We start from the raw sequence: 18663 nt of genomic DNA, 5'->3' as shown, positions 1-18663 counted from the left end.
ACGAGAACGAGATTATAAATCGCCACTCCCGTATAGTTGTTTTATTCATATTGATATATATATATATATATATATATATATATATATATATATATATATATATTACATATTCATAACAAATTTGATAAATATTATTTATTTACTTTCTCTTATATATGAAAAATATATGAAATATATATGAAAAACATTTTCTTCGTAAATTTATTAACGCAGATGTAAATATAATAAATTTATAAATAATACATATTTTTCGTGTATTATTTTATTTATGTGTACACTATATATATATATATATATATATATATATATATATATATATATATATATATATATATATATAGTGTACACATAAATAAAATAATACACGAAAAATATGTATTATTTATAAATTTATTATATTTACATCTGCGTTAATAAATTTACGAAGAAAATGTTTTTCATATATATATTTCATATAATTTTTAATATATAAGAGAAAGTAAATAAATAATATTTATCAAATTTGTTATGAATATGTAAAAGATACATATTTTTCTGAATATTTTAATAATAATTGTGATGATAATAATCGATAATGTGAGAATTTTTCCTCTTTATTTCTTATATTTTTCATCTTTTTTTTAATCATTTATTACTTTATTTATTCAAATGGGAATACTATTTTTTCATATTGCTATACTTGTACTTTTTTTTCACTACTTTGTAAGCTTCCCAGCGTAAGGACAGAATCTGTATCCTCTTATCGCTTATTTACACGGTTGGGCACCGCTGATGTGCGCCTTTATAGGGGGATGCTCTGTACTTTCTCTTTCTCTCTTTTTCTCTATCTCGTCATTCTCGCCGCTCTATATATCATGACGGTATCAAAATGCGCGCGTTCGTATGTCTGAATACAGCGTTTCTCCTTCGTTCGAAATAGATTTTCACAGCGTCGTGCACAAACTAGCCGGTCGGCCATAATGCATATGCACGCCCGCATAAACGAAAGGAGGCTCTTCTCTCGTCATGGTTTATGATATTAAAGGAGTTTAAGATGGTCTTTTTTCTGGCCATCTGCTGCTCATAGCGTTGCCGCGGTTAATAGTTTAGACGACAAGCTTGTCTAGGCGTCTAGGTCAGGATCTTGATTTATATAGCTATTTCCCTCTCGATGACACATTCGTGGATTGGACAAATATATTTATGGAATCTCTCTCGAAGAACTATAAGTCTTTTTTACGAATCTGATTGCTATGATTGTTTTATTTATAAGAGATATTATTAATTTAATATTAATTATAAAATTTATTGAATTAATATATTTCTTATTATTAGATCTCGTTACTATAGTATTGTTGCGCAATAATGTCACATTCAAAAGATTTCTAGTATTATTTTCATCTTATAATTTCTTATATATAATTTATTTTTATATTTTAGTAGTAGAAAAACATCTCATTATATTTGGGATATTTATTTTTAAATATATTTACATTTTTATATATTTTTATGATATATTGATATAATTCATTTTATATTTTTTATGGATATGTGAAACTTTGCAAACAGAATTGTATGTACAGTTCTTTATACGATGTATGAATTAAAGCTATTGACTGGTTAATGCGTGTTCATCATGTTATTATAGCCACTATAGAGCAGCGTTTGTTTCAATTAGACTTGTGCGAAAATATGCCCACCATTCGTACATGAATGTATCGATTTCTCTCTCTTCCTCCTTCCCAGTCTCCCTCTCTTTTTCTCTGTCTCTCTCTCTTTGCTTCGAGCTTAACTCAATCCCCGTAATCCGCCGTGCAACTTCCCAAAGAGATTTCCGGAACAAGGGAAAGAGTCCTGTGTTGTACTAAAAGCCGTAATTAAAGGATGCTGTCTATCGACCGTAGACGAAAGCACTCAAAATCATGCGTATTAATTTTAGATTTTTTCAAATTTTATATTAAGAAATAAATTATTTTATTAAAAAATATTATTATGATTTATTTTATGATTTATGAAATAAGAAAATTTTTATAAATAATATATATTTGATATTTTTTGTGTGAATATTTATTATATGTGGAAATTATAAAATTTACAGAATTTATATAGTTTGTTGAACTTCTCTCATAAGCGAGATTTAATTCGAGATGTTTTATGAGATGTGAAGTCACCTTAAGCCCAGTAATCCTACAAGAATCTTTTAAAGAGACAAGCGAAAGTAAATAGGAAAGGAGAAGAAAAAGAGAGAAAGAAAGAGAAAAAGAAAAGAGGAAATGAAGAACGGTTTCGACCATTCGTCAGCTGCGTTATAAACTGTCTTTCGTTTCGCGGGCGTGCAAGAAAAAGAAAGAGACGCTGCCAAGAGAAAGAGAAAGCGCGAAAAGATCGGCGTTGAAGGAAAGAGACTGAAAGAGGATGGCAAAGGGAAGAACAACGAGAGAAAATTGAAATCTCGAAGCATACGTAAGATCTGCTACAGCCGGTCTTTAACCCCGAAACATTCAAGCGCTTCAGAGATTCTCAAATTTTAAAAAATCCATTTTGAATAGAACTTTTGAAATTTAGAAAGTAAAATTTTGCGTTAACAGCAAATATTTTAGTTTAAGAATCTTTTAGTTGTATACAGGAATACTTGTTAAAGTGGATTTTATTTAGAATCACGTAGCTAATCTCTTTCTCTTAATTTTTGGATTGCAATTTTGAAAAGATATCTTTAAAGAGAAAAGAATTTTATAAACGTAGAAAATTAGATAATAGTTTTTTTTAAATTTGCAAATTAATCATATATTGCAAATATGCATAACAATTTTAAATCTTTTGTTTTATTATTTAATATTTATTATTTAATATTTAGCATTTCTATTTTGACAATAATTTTTTTTTAATACAATAATTTGTATGAATTATAAGTACAGAAACTTGAGTTTATTATATTAGTTACATATATACTATTATATAAAAATTTTTTATAAATTTTGAGATGTACAATAACTACATTGATGAAATACACACATTGGTGAAATTAATTAATATTTACTTTTTATGAAGTAAAAAAATTAAAATCTCTGTCTGACCAATAATGACATGAACTACTGATTTTGCATTTTTCCTACATATGCTCTATCTCTATCTATTTTTACTTTTTATTTACAATTTCTTTATGTATTTATCTTATATCTTTATTTTAATATTTTATTGTCTTAATAAAAAGTATTGATAAATTTTTACAATTCTGAATGCAATTAAAATATCGATTGGGCACCGCTGAACGAGGACATTCAAGAACCCTTAAATCTTCCTCTTCCTTTCGCCTTCCTTTACAGCCTCGTACTAGTTAAAAATATCATTCTACACATACATTTGAATACCAGTTTGGTATTAGTTTCGAGAATCGGCCTCCCTTGAGCCCGCTATACTTATCTGAAGCAGAGAAAGGCAGAGGATTCTACAAATAAATGATAGTGACACTAAAAAAGAGAAAAATGCTATGTAGAAAAAATGCAACGCGATCGGCAACATTTTACCAGGAATTATGTTCATCATCGACGCGCTCGGGGGAATGATTTAAAGATATAAATAACTCGTATTTATTATTAGCACAAGCGGCGCTTCTTCTTTGCAAGGTCTTCGATCTCTTGGAAAGATCTCTTTTCTTTCCTTCTCTTTCATCTGTTTAATTTGACGTCGTTTCTCTAAGTTACTTTTTAAATAAGATTATTCGTTGAAATGTAAACGATAATTTAACATTTTAAGAATTATTAGAAATGAGAAGTGTAATATTTGACGTTCAATTCTTAATTAAAAATGAAAATGGGACACACAAATAGTAATTAGTAATTTTTTAAACACATATAAGATAAATTTAAGAGATAATGAAATTAAAGGAATGCATTGCAATAAATATATATGTGTTATCGTATATGAACAATATGTCAATTGGTTTTGTTTCGTGATGTTAACATCATCGACGATTTTCCTCATAATCCCATTTGTCGTAGCTGATAATTCCTTTCGAATAGTGGTTGCCAAGAAATATTATAGGGATATATAGGCATGTACATACATATACATATACATGTACGTACATACGTATACGAAGCTAAATTGGCATTGTCGATATTATGTTGTACACATAATATAAAGTGCTACGAGGCACCTTGTGGGAAACTCTATTACCGATATATTAGATACATAGAGGAATAATGTGATATCATCACATTAAACGTTATTACATAAATTTACAGGCAAAATGGTGAACGTATCGGATTTGATCGTATGTTGTTTTATTGCTTTCGAAATAAGAAAATGGTATTTTCCCGTAATTATATAAAATTATTTATTTATTTTTCTAATGTGAGGAATATAAATATTTTATGATGTTACACTAAATTGTATTAATAATATTATTTATTATTGTTATTATAACAATTCTTTATTAGATTCTATTTAGATTCTTTATAACATTTCTTTATAATACATGAAGATTTTTAGTAGTTCTGTCAATAGTAGTATATAATAGTGTGGGGAATTAGAATATTTAATTATAGATTAAATTAAATTTTCTCAATTTTTTCCTGAAATCCGACAAGCAAGAACGGTTCGCGAATCTGTACGTTATCTAGACATTGACACGTTCGCATGTGGGGTATTTCCACTCTTTGCGGGGCTCTTACCCCTTATCATTCAAAAAGCGAGAGTGGAATCTGCTTTGTTCCGGGGGTTGGGAAACGCCCTTTGTATGCCATCTACGCGATATTTCCTACCCTCCGGCAATTTTCAACTGTCACCGTCCGCTTCTTCTCTTTCGTAACATCCTCCGAACTTGCATATCTCAACTCTACTGCACTTAAACCTCTTGCAACTCTTAACTTTTATGCAACTTATATTATTTTTTTCTTAGGATATTTTTTATACATATTCTTCTAGTATCATAGCTGAAGTATCAATTAAACACGAGCTTTTAAAAGCAAAATATTGATATTTTCGGAGTAAAAATATTATAAGTTTCTTGCGGTGCATATCTCACGGGAAAAACAAATATGCACCGATATGCATCCCTCGGGATACATAGCTCGCGATGCAAATTTGTATTAATTATATGCTGTTTTCGCGACAACCTGGATTTATATTCCTGGATGAAAAGTTCGAATGTTTTGTGTTACGCATTTTTCCTTACATATTCCTTTTTTTCCGTTACATGCTGTTTTACACATTCTTTCTCTTTCTTTCTTTTTTATCTCTCACTTTCTATTTTACTTTTTTTTGTTTCTTATTGCTAACAAAAAAACTTTTTTTATGAAAATATTTCTCGTACCCCTTTTTTCGAAATGTCGTGATTTTTCTGGCAATAACATCGCAGCACGCTTTTCTATTATCGAATGCAGTTATCGAGGATGCTTTCATTTTTAATGCGAGTTTTTCATTCATTATACGTAAGAGGAAATGCGCGCGTCTGCTTTAAATAATGTCTATTAACGATGGAAAAGATGCGTAATAGAGAGAAAAGATACAGAACATAAACATATTATGACTCTACAAAACAAATAAAGAATATACGAATATATGACTGCGTCATATATTTTTATTTTACTATTTAAATAGTACTAATTAGTATCTTGCTTCTCATTTGCTTTTACTCACTTCTCTATTTTTTTCTCTTTTACATTGCCATTTTTTAAGCTCTCTCTCTTCTAATTTTAAACTTGCATATCTTTCACAAATGCATTATTTTCGTATATTCTTTATTTGTTTTGTAAAATCACGTATATATTCTGCATCTTCCATTACGCATTTTTTCTCAATACACGTTATTTAATGCAAACGTGCGCATTTTTTCTTATGCATAATAAAGTCTCGCATTGAAAATGAGAACTTCCGAGAGCATCCGCGATGAGTGCATTCATACAGTATTTGTTCATTTATCGTCATTTTTATCGATGTCACACCTGCGCGCGCGTCTCGAGACGAACGTCCTGAAAAGAACGCGACACGTGTATGTGACAGAGAACTTGGAAAGAGGGTCGTCCTGAAAAGAGGACGAGGGTCCTGCAATCGGCAGCAAGGAGTGAAAGAGGGGTAAACAGGCGGGACAAATAAGGGAATCTAGAAAAAGGGGAGATTGCAATTTGCGCCGAAGCTTGCTGCAAAACGAGACAAGCGACTGACGCGGCAGGGTATTCGTTCGTTCCGCGCAGGGAAAAAAATATCGTCGATTGCACGCTATTCTACTGATGAGCGCCTCTTTGTGATCAGGAAAAAACGCGATCCTTGCTGCGTTTATTTTGTACAGCTGTGCACTTGAAAAAAGTATTACACAGCAATATTGCAAGCATCCTTCTCGGTCGGATATTAAGGCTTCTTGTATATGTGATTAAATCATATATTATTCTTAAACTTTTAATATTTGAGCCCACAATCTCATAATATACTACAACGTAAATTGAATAATCGACTTTCAATCGAATTCTAAGAATCTTTATATCTTTTAGGGATTTTTCTAGGGGGTCAAAGCACGACGAAGCATCTTAACTGCAATTAATCAAAGATGAAATTGTACCGACGTAAAAAAGCATCTTCGAATTCGTTTTCATGTTCTTCTCGATCGATCTCCTTTGTCAATTCCTAATCCTTTTCCGTCATTCTCTCTCTCGGGGAACTCTCGATCTTTATACTCATTCCCATCAATCTCTCAACTTTTACTCGATAGCTTTGTGAACATTCTTTATCAAAAGTTTGCGATGACAAAAAATTTAAAGCTAAGATGAAATATATTTCTTTCTTATTTAAGAGAAAATTTTCTTCTTTCACTTTTTTTTTAAATATATGAATATGCAAAATATTCATTCATTCGCGATTTCAATGTGCCACGTAGTCGTACTTCCTCACGATCATAAAAACCGGATATTCTTTTTCTTCTACTTAATATGGGGATTCAAAACTAAAACAAGATGATTATAATTTTATGAAAGAGATTCATAGATATTAAAGAGTATTATATACAGTGTTTTAAATAATGATATTTTTAATTAAACATTTTCGCAATTTATCCAAGATTATTTGCTACTATATCATTTTATTATTATCTATAAAATATATTATCTTTTATAAAATTCCCCTATCTCTAATTACGATTGTAATGTGATTTTGTCTCTCCTCCCTCTTCTCTTTCTTTATAGAAAAAATATATTTCTTGCGAATGGCCGACATATCGGCACGCAAGGCATTCGATTTAAAGATGGAACAGCATCCTTTGCTCAGGAGAAACGCTCTTGCTTATTTGTTTCGCGGGTACCGACAGCTGTTGCTGACATTAACTCCATCTTGTTTCACCCCACGCATCCCTGCATTGTCGTCGCGATCAATCCCCTGATCGTCGGCCATTATCAAATCTCCCTTAAGTCGAGACTAGAAGAGGCACACGTTCATTTTATTCATAAGCGAGAACTAATATGAACTTTTGATTTAAAGACTTTGTAATATAAAAATGTACAACTATGAATAATTAAAAACAGCTGAATATAATTAAATTAACTCAAAGTATTAATGAAATAAAAATATTTATATAAAATTTTAAATTAATTGATTTGATTATTTATATGAAATAAAAAGTTTCTCACATCTCGATTTTAAATAAAATCAAATAAATTAATATTTTAATGTAACAGCAATTATAAACAAAAATAAATCGGGCTAAAATTGACTAGATAGAATAATTTTTATCAATCTCTATCAAACCCATAAAGCATCATCATATCGAATCAATCAAGACTAGCGTGAAGCGACAGGTGATTCCGTTATCGTACAATTAATGGCGAACCTTTTTGAGATACATTCGATGCACCTGGCTCGATCGCCCGGGGGAGAAAGAGAGGCAAGATTGGTGGAGCGGACGAGAGAGTTCAGCACATGCGCTACATTATATCTTACGGGTCTCGGGATCATCATCGTTTATCATCGCGTCTCATCATCGTTTGACGCACCGTTACGCTCGCGTACCCCCACCTGCACCGACGTCCATCACGTTTTGCAATTTCATTATTTTTCATTAGTCCCCATTGTGAAGAGAGAGAGAGAGAGAGAGAGAGAGAGAAAGAGAGGAAAGGAGAGAAGAAGAGAGAGAGAGAGAGTATTTTATTCGCTCTTCTTCAAGCGCAATAAGATTAAAACTGCTCGCTTTATTATTGCTCTGGCATAAGCGAGCGCTTGTACGAGGAAGACTTCAGCGCAAATATTGATGAAAAATTAGATTATTAATATAAAAATAACATTATGAATCAGTTAATTAAATATTTACCAATGCAATTTTAATTTTCTTCAGATTCTACAATATTTCTTGTATATTTGGATCTTGTCGAAATTAAAATCGCTAAACATTGAACCGAGAGCAAGAGAAAGGCAAATTGACAAGCGAAAGGAAAAGAGGCTTTGTACAGTTTGTGTGTGGTTTGTGTGAGTCACAGCCTGTTTGGGACTTGGGTCGATCCCTCGGGACGTCTGTGGGGATCCGCGAATGTAAGGGTAGAAGGGGGAAAGGATCATCTCCCCCCCCGCACTAATTCGACGCACGTGCGTCACAAGAAGACACAAAGAAAAAAACCCGCGAGAGACGAAATTGAAACGAGCTCTCGATTCGAGCTCGCTATTCCTGTCAATTACGAACGCGATATTATCTGTTAAGGTGAAGGAGCAGCTATTCGTTCTCTCTCGTTCCTTCGTAGACCTACTTGCTATCTTCCGCTTTACGCTCACTTTGCAATCACAATAAAAAGAACGAGGCACTAACTTTGTTAACGACCGTGTGTAATAGCTAAATCTCTCTTTCTTCTTCTTGTGTCGTGTCAAGTTCATTTTACTCGCGAACGCATCGGCTTGTTTGCGAGGAAACTATATTTATTTTCCGCATTGTATTTTTTCCTCTTTATTTGGAACTATATTAATGCGATAAAAATATACGAGATACAACAGATCTCAACAGCCGTATTTTTCGCTAAAACGTTCTTATTATAAAAGGATCCGCACATAAATTTCTGTCAATTTTAATCATCACGTAATTTATATTACTGCAATATATTGCGTTGTAAGTTTTTCTATATATGTCTCTTTGCCACCATAAGACGTTAAGAAAGAACAGATATTCCATTGGAATATATTTCGAATTACTTATCCCGAGATAAGATTCGCACATCATCCCCTCAAATCCAGACGTCGTTTCCCATTTTACGGATGCGTCCATTCTCTAATCATCATAATCTAATCTCTGTCTAATTTCTCCTTGTATCATTCTCTTTCTCTTCTAATCGAGAAAGGAATTCCTGTGCGATATACCGACTGCTAATCAGCCTGGAAGCCCGACTCAGGGCGCGATGTAACACGTGTCGGTCGTCGAGCGAATCGATTCGACAGCTAGTCGATAGGAGGATTCCTCGAAAAAGGCCAGACTTAATCATCGAGGAAGCTTCTAAGGGTTCTTCTAATCCTCGACAACAATCTTTTTGAAGTGGGCTAAGACGTAATTTGAATCCAAACCGCGCGTATCTAATCACTCTTTATACCTTTCCTCTGTACGGTTAGTCTTTTGACCCTGCGCACACTCTGTAAGTAGAGTAAATTTTTATTTGATGAAGATAAAGAGAAAGAGAGAGAGAGAGAAAAAGAGAAGAAAAAATTTCAATGATGAAGGAGGTTAATAATAGTGATGATTAATAAGTGCAATAATTATTATGATGCTTTAACGCGTTCATGTAAGCTCATAATTCCACTGCATTATCACGAGTCGTAAAAAAAAGATGAATTATTTAGATATCTCATCTTTTTTTTTATGATATCTTATCTTTCCTAATTATTAACGGAAAATTATAAACAGAGGAGATATATAATCAAAATATAATTTAAAATAATTTTTACCATTTCACAATCAGTAAAAATATATTATAATGAAATCAATACAACAAAAATTGAAAGTTTATCTATATTATCCATATTGTATTAATATTTGGACTTTGAATTTTTACGATGTTTAGTTGCTTTATCGATGCTTATATCGATTTTTTTGTTACGAGATAAGTGCATTTGCATTATATTTATCTATACTGGAAAAAAAAAGACTCTATCTACGATAAAAAAGGTAAAAGGGGGTGGAAGTAGCACTTGCGATATAAAGAAAAAAAAATAAACGTTGACAATCTGGGAGTCATTCGAGGGTAGATCGCGTTTATCGCGCTTATGCGCCATAAACGTTTTCTTAAAGGTTCATGTCTATGGTTATCTCTTGTCTGTGCATTCACGAAGAAATTTGTGACATGCAATATCGCGTTCCGTTTCGCTTCCGCACGTCTCAAGTTATGATCCAGATAAAACTTGAGATGTTCCGAAATTACATTTAATTTATTATGTCCTTAAAATTTTATTAAAACAGAGATAATTTATATAATTATAAATTATCACATAAAACCTATAAAAAATATGATATAATTTTATAAATTAAATACAAAATTAAATAGATGGTACAATAAAATGGATAAGATAAATAAAATTTTATAAATTATATAATATGTATATATAGAATAAAAGTTAATATGAGATATTATAGATATTAATTAGATTAAAAGTATGCAAATTTTTAAATTTTTTGATCAAATTGTTTGATTTTCAAATTCTCGAAGATTTTCAAATTGTCAATCTCTTAGATTTAATCATAATTTTAAAATCGCAAATTCTTAATTTTTCGGCGATTAGAGAGAGAGAAAGAGAATTTCTTTGTTTTTTTTCTTAATTTTTAAATTATACTAAGGATTCACGTATCATTGAACAAGCAATTTTTCATATCTGAAATATGCACGCATATATGCGATATAGTAAATAAAAAAAAACGAAGAAATAACAGAAAAAAAAGAAGAAAACTTTTACGGTTGGCTGACACGCGTTTAACAAGTGGTTCTCATGTATCAACATTTACATATGATTCGTTTTAATTTACCAAAGAATATATTGCGCTTTCATATAAATTACATAAGTACTATAAATTATATATTTATATATATATGTACACAATTTTTATATATAAATTCTTTTTAAATAATTTACATTTTCCACATCTGAGCATACTGTTTTATGTAACATGCATGCAACTAAAGATTTATGTAAGCTGCAACTTATATCAAATCATTAATATGACAAGCATTAAAATTGATATAAGAATAAAGCTAAGCTGTTTAATGCAAACTTTAAAATGCAAATTCTGACATTACAAAACATTGATATATTAATGAAAAAATTAATATATTTTTAAACCAAATTTAAATGTTTTTTTTAATTTTATGATTTTTATAATTTTAAACTTAATTTAGATATGTATGATATGCGTAGTAATATATAAAAAACTAATTATGAAGAACTTGATAAGACGATGATAAGTTTGAAACTGATCACCGCTAAAGTTAATCTTGGTCTGTCAATTGCGTTCGCGATATACATGCGCGTGTGTGTGCCTGTGCGTGTACGTGCATGATTCGTGAAATGCAATGCCTTTTCGCACTGTACCGTTGCAGTGCCTTACAGCGCGATCCCCTCGTACTCAGATGCGCTCTCGAACGGGAGAAACAAAGGGAGAAACCGAGGGGGTCCCGAGAAGGCTGCATCGGGAGTGTATGAGCTCGCACAAAGTGTAAGTACGAGTTTGCTCGCGCGAGAGATTGCGAGAGGACGCACGAACTGCAGCTGCAGATGTTGTAATTATTAAACGACAAAGTATTATGCCAAACGTTTCAAATTATTGTAAAAATCTTGAACATTGTGTGAATCAATTATAAAGTATATTTTCTGTGTTTTTAAAAATTTGTTAAGCGATTGCTACAATAAATTTTGCAAAGTGCAAATAGAAGTTTTAGAATTCTATCTCCGAAGCTTTACAAAAATCGATAAAATTAAAGTATAAAAACAATTTTAAAAAACTCCTTTATCTGTGAAAATCATTTATTTTTATTATGTGTCTTAAAAAGTACTACAACAATATTTTGAATTTTATTATTAATTATTAAATATTTTTGTTAAATATTGTACTACACAAATTATAGAAAAATTAGACGATAAATTTTGGAATTTAATGAATTATATACTTTCAAGCAATTTTTAATTGATGACACGCTTATTGTATGTCAATCTCATGGGAAACGAATCAGGCGCAACCCTTTTACTCTCCCACGTGGGCCGATATTGTCTTATCTCGAACGGAAGGAGCAATGAGAGGATAGCGAAGGGGATAGTGAACATTAGTGAACATTAGTGTCAGTGAAGTGAATGAATGAGTGTAGTCACGATTATCTCGCAAGAAATTCTCCGTACACAAGAGTTGCATTGTATTTGCATTTCGCAAATGTATCGCTTATAAAGAACAAAACGTCTATCCAGAATCCTGTTGCAAGAAGTTAACGGTAGGATATATTTTTCTAATCAGAATTCTCTAAAAAATTTGTCGTGAAAATTGAACGTCCTATTAATTAATATTTTGCAACAAATTCTTAATAAATATAATATTTTGTTAACCAAAATTTTCTTACAAGGAATCTTTGATAAGATAATCTTCTCTATCAACTTTTATCGTAAAAAATTCTTTGGAAGAAATTTTTCATAAAAATCTATCTATCGTAAGAAATGAATAAAATATTCTAATGACTAAAAAATCTTTTCGTAGAGAAAATCTTTTATAGATAGAATCACTTAAATTCAACTCTTAAAAATTAAATCGAAATTGGCACATGAGAGCCACAGCGCGGTAGTTGGAGCACAGGGACAACAAATTTCTTTCCAACAATTCCTTCTTTTTTATTATTGGTTTATTTCAAAATTAAAATTACAGTAATAAAAAGCGAACGTTTTGGATATAACATTATCAAGGTTATCATTGAGTCAACTGAGTTTGAGTCTTCGGTTGAGTCTATGTTTACATTTTAACAATTGAGGACATAATTATACATTCCATCATCGAATCTCAAACCGGCATGACATATACACAACGGCATACTGTTATTAATTTAAAAAGCGCGGAATCTGGTGAGTCATGCTTCTAACTATTAATTTAAACAAATATATTGTTAACATTGCGCTGAGGAAGGATTAAAAGATGCTCCGAAATGTTCGCTTTTTACTGTAATTTTAATTTTGAAATAAATCAATAATAAAAAAGAAGGAAGTATTGTTTCTTCCCTGCCCTCCAACTATCGCGCTGTGGCTCTTACGTGTCAATTTCGATATAATTTTTCATTATTTGAGTCAAAACCCAAATTATTAAAAACTTACATTTTTGCATCGATAAAATATTAGCATAATCGAAGCGTTGAGGCAACACTCGTCTCTGATTCTACGTCTCGTTTCTATTAGAAAATTCGCAATACGTGGTTGTCATTAATATCACGACAAATCGATCGATATTACACGACTCGCACGATGAATCATTCTTGTGACAGGCGAGCGAATGCTCGGTCACGTTTTAACTCCCCTAAACTGTCTGTCTCTTTTCCTCCTTCATTGTTCACTGGATAAAAAAAGGAATCGAATTTATTACGACACCCCGTGACTGGCGGTTTCGATAGGGCTCCGAACATAGATTTGATCTTTACTCAACATTGATACATCGATACTTCGACTGATATCCTGAATAGCTCCCCAATTTTATCTCGAAACGTTATGAAATCTTATTGAATTTCTATAGTTATAATTCTTTTCGAAAAATAATATAATTACAGTTGTTTTTCTACAATTGATAATTTATAGAATTCTAATTCTTCTTTAAGAGGACAAACTTTTGAGAGAATCAATTCAATTTCCATCACAATTTAATAATTTTGAGTTGAATAAAAATATATAATTCAATTATGTATGTACACATACGAATGAATAGGAAAAGGATTTTTGTCGCGGCGAAAAACATGATTAAACAATTAAAGCTGTCGCAATGAACAATAAACTAATAAAATGAGGCAGATTACATGTTGCATTAAGTGCGATAGAAGGTTGTCGTAAAATTTCTGCATCGCCAAGTGCTTTCATTCGCCTTGTGTCAACTACATTTGTGTCACACTCGTAGGGGGACAATTGAGACAAGAATTAGGTAGCCGTAACCACTGCAATTCACTCTTGAGTGGGTCAATAGAAGAAGAGCAATGATGATTGTGAAATCCACATATGATTTCAAAACGACAAATCACCGGAGAATTGAAAAAATCACAATCTTTCAATATATATATTTCCAGTTTCGTAAATTTAATACGTAGATTTATTACGTAGTAAATTTATTACGTAGAAAGGAGAAAACAAAATACCTATACAATATTAACAAATAATTAAAAAACAAAATTAAATTGAAAATTATAATATAATGTGATGTTCAAATTGTGAGAAATTAATTATGATTCTTTAATCTCTCTATAATTTCATAAAATTTTCATTTCTAACAAAATTACTGCTTATTATTATGTGTAATAAGAAGAATCAAAATTTATCAAATTTTTTTCGCGTCAAGGTACTAATTTAGACGGATAAATTTAAAATCATTAATCTTGTTTACAATCTGCTCGTACACATATAGTCTCGATAATTAATCACGGTTATTTACGATTTCGAGATCTCGTTCTCTCGCTCGCGTTCGCATGCCGACGCGGATTATTTGACAGAAACAACGTCTACGATTACTCGAGAAGAGCGGATCGGGTGGTATAGTACAACATAGTGGATTAATCTTCTCGCTCTCGGTAAACACGGACGGTTTATTTTGTCTACGATGTGCTAAGCACGTTCTGCGTACTCGTATGCACGGTGCATGCACATGCAGCGAGTCAGAATCACAGCCACGCGGCTGTGCGCGCTTAATGACGCGGTCGATCATCATCGTTATATTGAGACGGCCAATGACAGCGTGCCTCGCGATGCCTGGATGGAAAATCCACAGTCATAATTCTTTGTTATTAAATACTCGATAATGGAAAAATTAAACACAAACGTTAGATTATTTTCTATTCTATTAAAAATTGATATTGTCAAATTTTGTTATTATTATCACTAGATTTTTATTGTTTTTAAAAATAATATTCTTTGATTCTTTTATTGGGAAAATTAAAAATTAATTGTTAAAAATTAATAGTTAATTGGAAAAAATTAAGGAGATTATTTCTTGAATGTCTTTTTAAAAAAAATATATTTTTAACACATTTTGCATATTGCAACTGATATATGTATGTATTGCAAATCCTCTGTATTATATTACTTTGCATATTACAAAATAATTAATAAATTATTTAGTTATTTGATTATACCTCACTTTTCCCTCCCTTTTTCTTTTCCTCTTTATTTTCTTTGCTCTTCCTCAATCGAAAGCAAAATTTCTGACGGTCCATTTGAATTGCAAAGAAAAATATTCTGATATTAAAAATTTTTTAAATTTCTTTGTTTCAATAGGTCTGAAACACGGAAACAGCGGCGTGGGCAGCGCAAGTAGTTCTAGGAGCACCAGTCCAAGTCAGCAGCAACCGTCCCAAGGCGCTCTTTCATTTATTCCGCAACCCAGGACTCAGAATGCGAATCGACAACCAACAGCTACTACACCGAGGTAAAATTTGCATCGAGAAATAGATATTTTAGATTGATGACTTTTTTTGCAATTACACGATTATTAATCACTATTAAAAATTAATTATTAAGAATTGAAAATTAGTTTAATATAGAAAAACTAAAAAAGAAATATGTTATTTAGAATTTTCTCTTTAATCAAAAATATATTTTGGACATAAATTGCAGAGATTGTTTATTGTAAAATGATTATCTGAAATGATATTATAATACTCTCTAATAAATATTATTATTTAAAATTTATGTTTTAATTACAAAGACATATCGTTTATGTAATCTATTATTTAAATATTTAAACACATAGTAGAAGAATTTACCAATAGTATTTCTCTTTTTTTACTTTAAATTTCTTTATTTTTTTATTATTTTGCAGTCCTCGAACGTCCACTGTGGGCCGACCTAACGGAGGTCTAAGAGTCCAACAACAAGCCTTGCCATATTCCGGAAACACGCCCGCGCCTCAGCCAAACAAGAATTCTGTGCTGGACAAGTTCAAGCTCTTCAATAATAAAGAGAAAAATCAAGAGCGCGGAAAAACTTCCTCAGGAGTTTCAAAACGCACTTCGAGCTCTTCTGGATTTTCTTCGGCTCGATCTGAACACTCAGACAGTTCGACTTCCTTGTGTGATCAAAGTAAAGCGCAAGCTCAAGAATCGCCAAAGAGTCGCGCGCTGAAATCGAAACTACAATCAGCCAAGCCGGCGAAGCAGGCAAGCCCGAAGACAGGCAGAAAGGAACAAAGCAAAGCTCAGAGTAAGATCGCGCGTACGAGCAAGGGACCGCTAAGCTCCTCGGAAAAGCTGACGATGCCCTGTAATAATCCGATTGTGGAGCAAGATGGAAAGATTGCCGGTAAAGTGATGGCTACCAAATTACCAAATGATAAGAAAACACCGAATCTTCAAGAACTGGTAAAGCAACCGGTGACACTGTCACCAAAAACGAATCTTTCAGCCCTGACGCCGCCTAGACAGATCACACCTCAAGATATCAAGAATGTAAATTTGAAAAATGAGCTTCCTACGACGAAACCTTCATCCAGACCTAAGATGGAACTTCCAGGCAAGATACCGGATCCGAAAATTCATCTGCAAAATATGAAATCACCGCCGAATGGTTTAAATAAAGACCTAATGCAAAAGGCTATCTTGGCGAATACCAACGGCATTATCAAACCATCCGAATCAGTAGAAATGCTCACTCGCGAGAACGATGACTTCAATCGCACCCTGAGCATGAATCAAGCCAATTTATCAGACTGCAAAGATTTCATGTCAAAACAAAAAGAACCGGAAGTTTTGGAAGAGCAATCCGAAATGGAAAGTTTCAATTCATCTTCAAAGACTCGAGAATCAGACCATGACAAGGTTATTTGCGAGGAAGAAGTCGAATCTACTACTGACACTCTCAACGAAAAAAAAGATTCTCTGACTCACATAGATCCAATAGCCGAGAAGCCAGCTAATGCTGAAGATGGACCCATAAGCCCTCCTGCGCAGAACAATCTGAATTTCGGGTCTAATAAACCGCTGGCAGGCTCGAATAGTCCTCTTCAGGGTCCGAATTTGGCCGGTTCCGGGCTCAGTCCGGGTTCCAGTATCCCAAAACCTACCGCTCTCGTGAAAGGTACGTCGAAACCGTCGAAAGAAAGCGGCATAATCGGTGGTGTACCGACGCCAACGAAGCCGAAGAGCGGCGATACTCTTCATCGTAAACTTGATCCCAATACAGTAGCGATGGTGTCGCCAATGCCGAGTATTTCAGACCTCATGTCTGAAAGCTCGCATAGTAATTCTAATAGCACCGGGCAAAGTAATTCGAGCGACAGTAGCGTGATTTATAGACCAAGCAGCGAAAGTGGCAGCGAGATCAAGACGATTCCTAATCGGAAGATTGACACTACATTTGAGCAATTGGAGAAGGTTGGTGTTTTTTGAAAATCCTTTGATACATTATTGAATGAAATCGACAGATAATCCTAATTTAACGACCTCTATTATATGATTATCAATAATTATATAATTAATAATATGGAATCTTAATTTTCAAAATCTTACTTTCTCGTATCATATAGATCGTAATTTTTTTAGAGATTTTATAAAATATTTTCTTAATAATTCTAAAATTTTCTTTACTTCTCTGTACTCTTTTTACTATTTTTTTGCAAAATATAAGTTTTTTTCCATATAAATTAAAAAAGATGTAAATCTACATATCAAGTATCTATTATCTATTATCATAAACTGTTCATCATACCTGCTATCCGTATTATTTTTATTTTTCTGTCAAGGTGCTGTCAGAGAGCTCAACATGCGGCGGTACTCTGGCGGACGATGAGGCCGAGATGACAGTAAAACCTATGCAGCCTCTTCTGCGCGGTTATACACCCGGGGCTCGAGGCCTGCAGACCCTTCCGAGTCGCACGACGACTCGTCAATATACCGTTCTACACTCATCGTCGCATCATCATGTCAGTGGTCATCACGACTACGCTGATGTAGACGTCGCTTCCGGTTATCTGAGTGACGGCGAGGTGTTGCGTGGAGGTGGCATGAACGTCGGCAGCAGAACCCTGTCGGATCTGTGCGACGGATATATGTCCGAGGGTGGCGCGTCTTTGTATGCACGCAGGCTCAATCCTTCCTATAATCATGAACACGACAGGTAAGTTCCTATAATATTTCTTAATTTTTTAAATTAAATATTGCTCATATTTGAAATCAACTTTCAGCGCACTATACTATAAATTATAAATTCAAAGAATCAATTGCATTTGTAGTAAATTTAATTGCAATTTTTAATTAATTAAAAAATGTTTAATAATAAGATATAATTAATCACATAGTCTAGTATAATCCATTAAAAATGACATTTTAGCTTTAATTTTCTATCAATGTCGCGACGAATGATTATTATATGAACTTTAAAAGAACATCAACTTTAAATCGAATTGGCATGAGAAAGGAATGAGGGGAGCTTTTTTACGGCTTGACTTTGCATATCAACGTCGACCACGCGAGCGATTCGCGACGCGAAAGTTTTGCCGAATCGCCGGCCGGATTGATC

General features: G+C 32.6%; 2 protein-coding genes across 12 annotated transcripts in view; one reads left to right on the top strand and one right to left on the bottom strand.

Annotated features, from left to right (window-relative positions):
- Positions 1-18663, top strand: part of Sick (sickie) — a 163995-nt gene that overhangs the window by 92689 nt on the left and 52643 nt on the right. For all 7 annotated transcript variants that reach the window (XM_083091298.1, XM_083091278.1, XM_083091271.1 and 4 more), the window contains 3 exons: positions 15427-15577; positions 15971-17519; positions 17888-18261. In XM_083091298.1, the coding sequence (XP_082947424.1) occupies positions 15427-15577; positions 15971-17519; positions 17888-18261 (2074 nt within the window). The remainder of the gene's footprint in view (positions 1-15426; positions 15578-15970; positions 17520-17887; positions 18262-18663) is intronic.
- LOC145966906 (uncharacterized) overlaps positions 1-18663 on the bottom strand; it is a 41539-nt gene that overhangs the window by 19352 nt on the left and 3524 nt on the right. For 2 of the 5 annotated variants that reach the window (XM_083091366.1, XM_083091358.1), the window contains exon 3: positions 17854-18240. In XM_083091366.1, the coding sequence (XP_082947492.1) occupies positions 18231-18240 (10 nt within the window). In that variant the 3' untranslated portion in view covers positions 17854-18230. Of the gene's footprint in view, positions 1-4481; positions 9571-17853; positions 18241-18663 lie in introns of those variants that run through there. The other 3 variants (XR_014437241.1, XM_083091345.1, XM_083091350.1) reach the window with 3 other exon arrangements.

This window comes from Camponotus vicinus, unplaced genomic scaffold, assembly GCF_025532165.1.
Source record: "Camponotus vicinus isolate PSW18456_S1 unplaced genomic scaffold, iyCamVici1.0 SCAF_1, whole genome shotgun sequence".
Classification (NCBI taxonomy): domain Eukaryota; kingdom Metazoa; phylum Arthropoda; class Insecta; order Hymenoptera; family Formicidae; genus Camponotus; species Camponotus vicinus.
Note: the sequence above shows the minus strand (reverse complement) of the source record. Positions and strands in the feature narration are given on the sequence as shown.